Source organism: Echeneis naucrates, chromosome 17, assembly GCF_900963305.1.
Source record: "Echeneis naucrates chromosome 17, fEcheNa1.1, whole genome shotgun sequence".
NCBI classification, from domain to species: Eukaryota; Metazoa; Chordata; class Actinopteri; order Carangiformes; family Echeneidae; genus Echeneis; species Echeneis naucrates.
Window position 1 is genome coordinate 17,488,904 of NC_042527.1, and position 12,028 is coordinate 17,500,931.

The 12,028-nt window shown below is 44.0% G+C and overlaps 1 protein-coding gene across 9 annotated transcripts in view; it reads left to right on the forward strand.

The window, feature by feature from the left end:
- LOC115057254 (receptor-type tyrosine-protein phosphatase mu) overlaps positions 1 to 12,028 on the forward strand; it is a 140,835-nt gene that overhangs the window by 114,869 nt on the left and 13,938 nt on the right. For all 9 annotated transcript variants that reach the window (XR_003841919.1, XM_029524204.1, XM_029524207.1 and 6 more), the window contains 2 exons: positions 3,183 to 3,219; positions 10,895 to 10,992. Coding sequence is in view for 8 of the 9 variants with exons in the window: in XM_029524204.1 (XP_029380064.1) it covers positions 3,183 to 3,219; positions 10,895 to 10,992 (135 nt within the window). In the remaining variant the exon portion in view is untranslated. The remainder of the gene's footprint in view (positions 1 to 3,182; positions 3,220 to 10,894; positions 10,993 to 12,028) is intronic.

Genomic DNA, 12,028 nt, shown 5'->3' on the forward strand with positions numbered 1-12,028 from the left:
AAGCAGCGGTGTGAGACATGCCTCCCATGGAAAACAGACCTAACTCACTTTGCCCAGACAGTATGGAACCTCCCGACCTGATTTGCTGTTAATAGCAGTGTTAGTAGCAGGATGTGACCGATCACAGCAGCTCATTGGCCTCTTTGAGCAGATGCTTCCATTCCATGCGTAATGGGCTGGTGATGTACCTGACTCCCTAAGTGGTTTTCTGCTTAGGCGAGAACTCTCAGTCCGTCTCCCATTTTCTCTCTCCCCGCCCCTCTAATGTGGTAATTTGTAATCTCTTGTTACGCCTTCAAACATAAATTCATAATGCAAGGTGTGCCACAGCAAATGCAGGGGGCTTAAATTATTTACCTTTCCTACGATTCAGTTTATGGCCCATTATGCTGTGAGGAGGGATGCTGCGGCGAAGACTCTCACAATAGTGAGTGCCCCATTATAAGATAAGAATATATGCATATTAAAGAGGACGGAGGGAAAAAGGGGATTTGCGCTGCTCTGCCAGCTTCATTGGGAAAAGTACTTAGCAGAAATACAGGCAGATGGGTAATGATGTTTTTGCTCTTCTGAAAGCTTTTTAGTCCATCTAAAAGCTTGTCCTGCCCAATAAACTCTTATGTGTAGAACATTTCCCACAGTGTTTGTTATTGTACTGACGATTATTGTGAGTCATGTTTGAGTAAGCAGAGGCAGGCGGGTATGTTTCTCCTCTGCGCAGCTGATTGAGTATTTTCATAAGCATTTAGGAGGCAAGGAACGATAAAGACAGTGTAATGGTCTGATCTGTTTGTGTCCAAAACGGTTTGCCGAGGTTGTGTGTCATATAATGCAGTAGTGTAGTGGTGTGATGAAATTTGCAAGCAAGCAGCCCCCCCACCCCACCCACCCCCCCACTCCCTGCAATTTCTCCTCCCCCCAAACTCCAGCTTCCAAAATGTTCATGTTCATTTACAACTAATTTGCATCAGGCAGATGCGCTTCACAGATAGCATACGACCATCCAGATTACATCTTTTATCAACATAATGAGGAAATGTATTTTATTTGTCTTCTCTCACAATAGCGGTTCTTGGCAACGTAACATTTATGGTTTGGTTTTGGTCCCAGTCGAACATTCTTAAACTCCTCCTTTTGAATATTTTACCAAACCAATGATTTTATTTTATTTTATTTATTTTTTTTGTAACCACATTCTCTGATAGTCGAGAACTAACAACGCCTTGAACACAGGGCCCAGGACACCAACCTCCCACTGGCGCTTTGTATAACCACCCTTCCCTCCTCCAGGCAAATGTAATACGACAAAAATGCAGAAATGAGCCCCTGCTGACCTGCTGCTTGTGGTTTTTGGGGTAAAACACAATTTTAGACTTAAATGCAGCATGTAAATCTTGGCCCACAGCCATCAAACAACATTGGTTGTTTTTAGCCTTATCCGGGTTGTGGGCCACTTGACAGAGCTCGTCATAGGTTATGACCTCGCGTTAACGTGAGCTATGGGCTTTTCATGCTACAAAATAGTTGCTTGTTAAATTGAAAAAAAGTTTGAAGAATACACATATAATTATACATTTATTTTGGAAACTGCTGCTATTTAAAACGGGGCCCACATTCAGGCCTGTGTATTTTCAGTTGATATTTTCCTGGTTATGCTTTATGCAGCAAATTAAAAATGACGAGTGACACACAAATCTTGTTTTGCGCCGTTAGTAATATGGCCTGGTATTTTTATTTAGTACAGCATAGGGATGAAACATTGCAAGTGAAGATGGTGTAGACAGCACTTTGTATTTATTTTCTTGTAAGTGGGTTTGGGAAAGCAAATAAGTAGCACATGGATGAATATTCCAGGTGATAAGGTTGGCACCCCAGACTCAGAATTGGGCTGTCTCATGATGTTTAAACTGAAAATACGAATTCATGCCCGGAGGCAAAAACCCTTCACGCTGCATATTTTAGACAGTCCACATCCCAGAGTCACTGGAAAGAATTGATGCAAGTGAGCATTATAATAATCAATGCAGCAACATACAAAGAGCCAAGCACTTGTCTGATTTTTATTTTAGTAATTTGCACATCTCTGGAAACAAATCCTTGTCAATTAATAATTCCAGCACTGGCATTTCCGCATTTATCTTCGTGTTGAAGAAGCACTCTTGTGTACCTAATATAACGCGCTTAGGAAAATCTTCAAGTCCATTTATAGTAAGCTGTACTCACCTGACAGTCACTGTCAGGGCCCTTCCTTCGTTTTCTGCCTCTCGCTCTCTAATCCGACGCCGTACTGGGCCTCCACTTTACTTGACAGAACATACATGAAAGCACAAACAAATCTCCTCCTCAGTCCAGAGATAAAGAAGTCATTAAAAATGGAGGACGGCTGAATAGCTGAAGGAGCCCTGTGGATGAGAGAGAGCGAGTGAGGAAAATATCCTTTGTGTCTTTCTCCCTTCATTGGAGGAGCGTTAATCACAGTCCAAGTTAAATTGAATATGAGTGAGATAAGCAAAGCGGGGCGGAGGGGTGGTTGTTGGGGAGGGGGGGGGGCAATCAAGAGGAGGCAGCGGTGGGGAAGCGCCTTTAAGTCCTAATGTTTTGTTTCCTGCCTCATATCTCTGGAGAGAAGACAAGGAATTGCACAAATAAAAACTTGAAGGGATTAGAGTAATCCCTGAGAATAGAGGCCTGTTGTGAAGATCAGTGCTGTTAGTTGTATCTTGTGGGATTATCAGCACTTTAGCTGCTTACTTCAGAGGTGTGCTGCATATATAGAGCGTGTGTGATGGAGAGTGTTTCATGCATCTTGTATCCAGAAGCATCCCTGGCGAGCCTTTAGTTGTACATTTTCCTCACTTCGTCAGATGTTGAAACAAAGAACTGAATGAGCATACAGTAGCAGCTAAACAGCTGGCAATCTGACCGACGCACAACGCTATTTCTGGAGCAGGGGAGTTTTACAGACAGTTCCTCTTAAGGTGGAGCAGCAGCGCTCACGAGAGGGCAGCTGAAATGCCACACAGTGTACGCAAAGTGTTTTGTTTATAGGTTTCCGTAAGTTTGCGCGACTATATCAAAGTCGCCGTGTGGCTCCTTCTCTTTCTTCTTGATTTCTCCTTCTCCTGAGTGGGAGGGCGGTGAAGTGACTCTCACGTTCTCTCTCCCGTTTCCTCTGTTTGCAGGGCTACCACAGGCCAAATCACTACATCGCCACTCAAGGTAAGAATAAAACTTTGTGGGGGGTGTGGAAGGCACCCTTGGTTTGACTGTGAGGGAGAATTTGAGGTTGTCTGCTTGTTCAGAAGGAGTGTGATGGGGGTGGATGTGGATGCGTGCAGGTGTTCACGAATATCTTTCTGAACATCCCCATCGTTGCTTACATACGCTCTTGCAAACTACTCTTTGATGCTCAGTCAAGTGTGCGTTCGGGGAATCTGTTGCCGCTCAGTGAACACACACACACACACACACACACACACACAGAGTGTGCGGAGGTACATGCTTTCTCTCTCTGTCTCTTTCCTCTCTCCTTCCATCAGTGGTGTGGGAGCGATTAATCAGACAGTCTGGAAGAGAGCTGAATAAATAAATGGATTAGCTCCTATGTACAGGCACATTTTGTCACTGTGTTAATCTGGCCGGCAGATTCGCACGGCAAGGAGCGCTTACCACGACCCCAGAGGTTAAGTCTGATTGATGGTTAATTGTTATGAATTTTGCGTCGAGGGCCTCTCTCCCCCCACAAGAGGGCTGCGTGCGTGGAGATTCTGCATACCACTTTAGAAAAAAAGAAAAAGGGAACATGAAGGGGGGCAAAAAATAAGAGGCGTTTTTGCGAAGAGGCCTTAATGGATTCACAATCTGCTTTGGCAGAGAAGGGAGTTGCATAATTACCTGTTTATTAGTGCATTGCTTCTCTTCCTCTGTGTCTCAATTAAAATAACTCTCTGTTTGCTCTCACACCAGAAAGAGATGGCATACAAATCAGGCAGCAGCCGCTCAGTTTGTCTGTCTGCTTGTATGCACGTCACCTGGCATACGCTGACCATCGACTCACTCCAACACTCCAAACAAAGCCGTCCGGTCAAGTGCCTCTCCTGCGGGGCGTCGGTTAACCAAAACAAGCAGCTTTAACGGGCACATTAACCCTGAAAGGATGTCAGCTGGATTAATATGACTCCAGTAACTGTCCTATAGTCATTAAGTGTACTCTATATTTCATTTAAAATTATGCCCAGGGAGTTTAGCCGTCAAAGAAACGTTGCAAACAGAAACCCTCTTTGAGATGAAAAGCTCAAGAAGCCAAACGTGTTTCCATTCAAGTTAATTAGCCCCTGCTTTCTCATTGAGCTTGCATAATAAGTCCTCATTTTCCATTGACTGTATCGCAAGCACGATAAGGCTTTTCACTGTGCAGAACCATCCAGTGTGAACGACTGGAAGTGCACGTGTGCGTGCGGGCGTGCACGTGGAAACATCTGTATTCTCTGGGAGAACAGGGCCTTTTATAATTCATCATCAGCTCCGGCAGACTGACAGGAAGGAAGGCTCAGTCTGCTGACACTGAGGCAAAGAGCAGCCAGAGATGATAGGAAAGCCAGACACAGACCTGTCTCTCTCTGTCAGACAAACTGCATACTGTAGCACCTGAAAAGAGCACCTGGGCATTGGCACAGTTGCCAAAAAAATGAGGAAGTAGGCTGTTACCCCCCCCCCCCGCCCCCGCCACACACACACACACACCCCCCCTCCAGTAAAGTTTTTCAGTGAGTGACACTTCCACTCAAGTCCACCGGGACCAGCGGTGGCTGAGAAAATGATGAGACCCACAATAGTGCTGGATAAGCAAAAAAATCTTTCTCATAAATTGGTTGTGGAGGTGGTTGAGGGTGCGCTTAATATGACAGACGCGTGGAACAACGCTGTCCCCATTCTCTTATGCTATAAACTACAATAGTGCTCATTAGTTTGGGTTTTATTGACAAGTCCCTTTGCTCTGTCAAGGTGACAATGGCAGGTAGAACAGCTGTCACTCCATAAAAGCCTCATCATCCAAGCTCTGCTCGTCATTATGTAGGTCATTCTCTCATCCAGGACTTTTTTTTTTTTCCTTTGCCGCAGCACCACACACCGACTGACTCTCAGTAATTCACCGACACCAACAGCAGCTCGCCTATTTAGCAGATTGAGTGCCTGCATGCGGGTCAGCCCTCTCAGTTAGCTGCTTCGCGTCTGTCCATTTTTATGTCCCCCGGATCGTCTGAATACCGATCAGACATGAGCTTCTTCCTGGTGGAGACTGTGAATTACACAGGAGCCAGGGTGCAAACAGCTCTGATAAGTGTCCACATCCTCCTGGTGATGTGGAAAATATTCATGATGCAGGAAGTGGGGTTCAAATTCATCAAGCTATCTCCTCCAGCCTTCTCTGCTCTGCCTTCCCCTCCTTCATGAGCGGCAAATGTCACCGGCAGCGCACAAGTTTTATTATTTACAGGTTAACATCTCAAACCCCAGCGGGGGGAGGCAGATAGAAGAGAGAGAGCAAATCAATGATAAGTGAGTGTACATTATGCCGAAGTCTGCCACATGTAATATTAATGTGCAGGAGGGGAACGCGAGCCCGTGTTTGCCTGTAAGTGTGTGTGCACGTTCATCAGGAGTGTTGTGGCGTACCTGGCTGGGGGGATTTCTACAGCTGTCACACTCCTTGCTGCTTAAAGGAGGAACAGGCCCGGTCCCAAAGCACAGAGTCGGCTGCAGCAGCATTAGCTACTCTGACAGCTGGAAGTGAAGCTCCTACTGCTGTTCTTCCTCTGTGAAGTGACTCCTGCAAAACTTCTGCAACTTGGCTCCATGAACGCTCCGCTAGAAATATAGTTCGCTTCCTGTAGCTCCTTAAAACAGTTTCTCTACAAAAAACCTGTGGCTTAAGTCTGTGCCACTGGAAGCAGACACTCAGCAAGACTCCTTATATGGAGGATGACTTTGTTTTAGATGCCTCTGTCTACATGTGTTCATTTGTGTCGAGCCAACACAAAGAAAATCTAATTTTAACTTTGTTTACATGGAGTTTCCTACAGTATCAAGATCAAATGAATGCCACATCAGTAAAATGCCATACAGCAACCTCTGTGGGAAATATAGGTATATTCTGTTGGTGATTATTTAGATTCTTTCACAAAATTTCCTGTAGGGGGGGGAACTCAACATGAAAGGTTGTTTTTGAAACTGCGTGCAATAGCACAGTTTTAACTTGTGTCATTGCCTTCCAAAATATCCCAGATGGTGGCTTCTTGACATGGTTGTCAGAATCACGTTGTTAATCTGCGCCTTCCACTTTGCCACACATCTATATTTGCCATCTATGTACGTGAACTAAAATAAGATCAGGAAATCAGGAGAGGGTCGTGATCACAGTTAAAAGAAATCTTGACTGTCAGCCTCCTGATCCAAACCCCATAATTGACATAACCACGAGACATTAGCATGCAGGCAGTTTGAACAATCTGAATAATCAGCCAATGTTGGCTGTTTTTCAGAATGCTCTTATACTTTCTCGCAATCTTTCTCTTTGCCTCTGAATACGGAGTCATCTGAGACATAATTACCACAAAAGAACCTCATATAACACTCAATAACTCCAGCAATCAGAGTAAACTTCCAGCACCAACTTCGTCCACCACTTTTGCGTTTCCAGGCCACTCACACCTACGGACAATTCAGAGTCACCAACTAACCTAAACACGATGTCTTTGAATGGTGGGTAGAAACCCGAGTACCCGCAGGCACGGGGAGAACATACAAACTCCACACAGAAAGGTCCCAAGCCCGGGAACCGAACCACGACCTTCTTATTGTGGGGCGACAGCGCCAACCACTATGCCGCCGCGCTGCCTGGATCCAAATGTAAAAGTTTAAAACTGAGCGTTATCCGTAAAAACCAAAACTGTGAAACTTCCCTCTATCATGAAAGCTATTGTTTGTTTTTGAGCTCCTCCATCTATTCATCAGGAGTCATGCTCGCTTCCTGTAGAGTGTCATCAGGTTCAGCGCTGGCCAGCACCTCCTCCTCACCCGCTCTTCATTTCTGCACGCATATGGAAACATAAATTAGCTGTGTGAATCTTGGCAAGCATCTCCCATCGGATGATTTACCATATAATGCCAAGTGTTATTGTGTTACTGAAGTCCTACACACCAGCTGTCCTACTACTCAGACTCCCTCTCTGAAACTTCTCAGCAGTGTGTGTCCGCCCTCGGGGACGAGTGTAGGAGGTAGCTGGGTGGGCGGCTCAATCAGGTTGGGCAGTTATTTGAGAGAATGGAAGTGACTGGAATTGAAGATTGAGGTCCTATAGTAAAAATCAAGACAAACCACCACACGCATAGCGGAGGAAGTCAGGGAATACAAATGGATGATAGTGAGCATTTTTGTTCCAAATTTCTAGACATCCAATTGGGAAGTCAGCAGAAGTTCATTTGTTTTTTTTGTTTGTTTTTTTGTTTTCTTTAAAAAACGCAACTATTGTACTGAGCGAAATGTTATTGATTTCCAAGGAGAGATGAATAAACAGACTGGCAACAAAAACGGGATTGCAGAAATGATGGTTCATTTTGAATCTCTTTCTTCTTCTTTTTTTTTTTTTTCAGCCAGAAGTCTCCAGAATTTCATCGCTGAGTTTGTGACAAATAAAAGGGATTTAAACTCTGTCACACGAGGCTGTATTTGAGTACAATTAGGGGCTAGAGAGACAAAAGCTGTTTATGCGACACAGAAGATCAAACGTGTCTCGATCAATCAAGTGAATAAAATGCTGATGACAGTTTCCTGATGGCCCGAGGGAAATTAGGTTGTAACAGACGACAGAAGCCAATATAGCGCGCACACAGTACAGTGATGGAAAAGGATTCAGAGTTTGCTGCAACTGGTGTCTTCTACTATAAGTTATCGAAGAAATATCCTCATTTGAAAACCTTCAGTCTTTTGATAGTGATACAGACAGAAAGCACAGATGGATTTAGGAGGGGCAGAAACAAGGATTCATGTTTTGGTTGTAGAATGCGTCTAACCATTTGGCTAATCGCACACAAATCTTTTATTTTTAGATGATCCATCCAACGCAGTGCTCTAATGTCAGAAACACATCAAGAAATAGATGATTTATAGAAGGAGGTTGTAGAATTAGTATTGGGAGAAAGTTTGCTTGAGGCGGCTCTCCGCTGCAGAACTAAACCCAAGCCATAACAAACACGCACAGTTCTCCGTTAAGATGGCGATGCCAAATCAAAGAACGGAAGAGCGTAGAGAAATGGGAAGAAAGCGGGACGCGAGAGGCAGAGTGTCGATCCACACCTGCATGACTACGACTACCAGCTGTGTAGCTGAACGAGCCGGCGAGCAGGAGGCTCCAACTCTGTGGTTTCATTTCTCAAAACGATATACAGTATATGATTGTATGTTTGACTTTTACCTCAACAACAAACTCTGTGTTTTTCCTGTTTGAAAACAACTGAGCTTTTAATTTCAATTTCTTTTATGATGCTACTCTAAAGTGAAACTTCCAAGGCAAATAAATCCAGACTGCCCTTGAGCAAGACAATAAACCCAGTATTGTCCCTGATGGCCGGGCTGAGTGAAGGCTCCGCTCGAGTCATAAGGTTTTAATGATATTCCATTATAAACAGTATTCATGAAGGCTGCTTTGTTGTAAAAGCACATAAAATCCCACAAGAAGTGATCACAACAAGCTTAGTTCCATTTCAGTTTATTTTGGGTTGGTTTTTTTTGTTTTTTTTACACTTTTTACTTTTTCGCTCTCGCCTCTAAACTGTCCAATATCGCACAGAAATAGAAATACAAAGACAAAAACTTCTGCTGTATTGAATTGGATTTCAAAAACCACGAAACTGACAAACTGCACAAAGAGCAGTTGTTGGCAGCAAGAGCAGTGTAACCAAGGACCGCAGCTGTTTTGACATGACCTATTTTTCAATAGGTCTTGGCGGCCTAAAGGATATTTAATCTACTTACTTCATAAATGGCAAGGAAGCAAAATACTAATAGTTTGCGTCCGTGCCGTGTTGTGTCTGCGCGTGTGTCTGCATAAATTGCCATTTCTCCAGGTAATTCAGGCCAACGCAGGAGAATGCACAACTGCCAAGATTTGCATTTACTAATTAATTTGTCAGAATTAATTTTTTTTTTTTTTCCCCGGCTTGGTGCTTGATTAAAACTAATATTAATAATTTTAATTAACCAGAATAATAATTAAATTCCCATCAATCCGCAATTATTGCTCGGTGAAGTTTTAAATACAGAAAGCATTGAACGGCCCTCTGCTCATTTATTTCGATGTTCGGCAGACACGTCTGGGTCTGGTTTGGTGTAAAGGTTGGTATTGAACGCACGAGCTGAAATGGTAATTGCTTTGAGCGCACACAAGCTCAAGGTGTGGAATTTAGCCTCATCTTGAAACTGGTGATTAATTTCCACTCGCTCTTCTTCTCATTTCTATGAAGCTTTCGGCTGTAAGCACTTTGCGATGAATCTGTGGTAAGAATTTCTGTAAGCAATTCTGACCTGACGTGTTTTCCATCGCTTCGGTAAAAAGACGGAGGGGAAATGCTCAGTCAACTGCATTGTTGCTGTTGGACTGCAATTCCTCCAAATCCTGTGGGTTCATATGACAGTCAGCCCGCCTCTGAAAACAGACGTGCAAGCTTTATTGGCAAGATGTGATGATGACAAAGCATACATGGATTAAAGTATATTAGTGATGAATATCACACTGGATTAAAAACATATAGTCGCTTGGGTAAATAAAAAATAAATATAATGAGAGATGGAGACACCACCCTGCCAAAGGAGGCTTAACATTACCATGAAGAGATTTTCAGACCGCTGAGCACCTCTGCAATGAACTGGAGCGCAGACTCTGCTCTGTTGGAGCAAATTCCTGCGGCCAGGTCCAAAACTGTTCAATAGTCAGGAGTTCAGTTCGGAGCCAGATTCAAAGTATGAACTCTCCACCAACTACTACTGAGCGGTACTCCTTTTGGAGCTGGGTCGACTTTAATGCAACTGGATCTAGACAAACCCATTTTTGTCATTTTTCCCTCCTTGGTTGATGGACTTCTCTAAAGGAGAGAACTTTACATCTCTCCCGGTAAAGTCATATTTCCAGAATCAGGCAGGTTTTAGCAGTTTGAAACAGTCATTCATGGTGCATGGAAAGTTGCGGGGATTTCTGCCATCACCATTATTCCTGGGATTTTTAACTCGTCACCTGTTACAACAAACTTCTTTTGCAAAGGCTGGCTAGCGAAATTCTCTAAGCTCGCAGATAGAACGGTAATCATGAACATAAATGATGCATGGAGAGTAGATCATACAAAGCATTTTTACAAAAAATCTACAGCTAAAATCATGTTTTATATTTATTGATTGATGACCACACTTGATGTTTCTATTTGGAAAAACAACATCCTTTCTAGAAAAAAATAAATAAATAAGAAATTCTTGGCACTGTGCAATGCATAATGGAGAATCACAGTAAACCCCTGAGTATATCGTGTCCCCAGCTTCAGAGTTGGCTGCCGGTCCAAGAACGCAATGAATCCTGAAAACTTTATGTCCAAATTTATTGCAAGGGTCACATGGTCAAAAAAAGACCTTTTAATTTAAATTTATGTGGACCCCCCTCCCTTAAGAGCGGGGAAGGTGTTAAATGGAAAGGAAACCTTGTCTGGCTTTATGAGAAGCAGTTATATATTCTCCTGACAGTTCTGCCTGATGAACGGTTTCATCAAGACACATTTGAATGCAGTTGTCTCTGAAATGTCCAGAATAAATCTGAAGTGTAATTCCTCTCACTCTGTCCGTCTCTGACAGGCCCAATGCAGGAGACGGTCTTCGACTTCTGGAGGATGGTCTGGCAGGAGAACACGGCGGCTATCGTCATGGTGACCAACCTGGTGGAAGTGGGAAGGGTTGGTATTAAATGCGTGTTGACTCTAACCGCAGATCTGAAATGAGATTACCTTGCCCCCAGTCGAGTTACAGTCTGATTGTATCTCCGGGCAAACGGAGCCATCTTTTTGTGGTGTCTGTGTGTGCCTTTGAACACCGGGGCCCAGATGTTTTTTTAATTAATTAATTAATTTATTTTTTTTTCTGTGTGAATGTGTGAGCGTGCGCCGGCTTAGTGAGGCATGGGTCTCGTGTGTCGCCAGCTCCTTTTCCATCTATCTGATCAGCGAGAAGTGAGAAAAAACTGATTGATGGCCTTCATTACCAGAGAGGCATCCAGGCGACTGACTACTGTTTCATCCGAGTGGCTCTATAACGGGAGATTATACTCTGCTGTAGCTGCCAGTTTGTACCAGGCTCCTCTGAGCAGGAACATTTCTTAAAATTGTCCTCATTGGGCAAAAGAGGACTGTTATTGAGTGTTGTGGACTGTTAATAATGTTCAAACTAATAGTTGAGTCCCCCTTTTTTATTTTTTGGGTACACGGCAGCATATGGCCTAACTCTGGGAGAGGAAAAAAAAAGCTGTCAGCCCGACTTCAGTCCTAATTTGTTCCACTTAACTCGCACTGTAGTTCCTTCTGGTTAGGTTATAATCAAGAGAAAATTAAGGTCTTAGCATACAGTGAAATGCTTTGACTGCCCGGGAATTTTGAGCACATTCACACCGAAAGCCCCTGAAACACAGGCACACCTTGATTTCGCTGATGTGCATTTTTGGTGGGTCTTAAATGTAGCAGAGCTGATAATGATTCATGGGCCCATCTCTAGGTACCTCATTAGGCCGTTCCTCTACAGTAGCTGAGTCTGGCCCGCCCCGCCCCACACCTTCTCCACACCTGCTTAGCTGTAGTGCCGTCCTCGGCGGATCCCCGGCCCCCAAACCGTCTGTTATATGATCCTTGTCCAATGGCGGGCGGTAGGCACAGTTGGTCACAGTGGTGGTGGCTCCACAGAGGCCCCCATAAAATCACTCCGCCATATCACAGTGGGCCA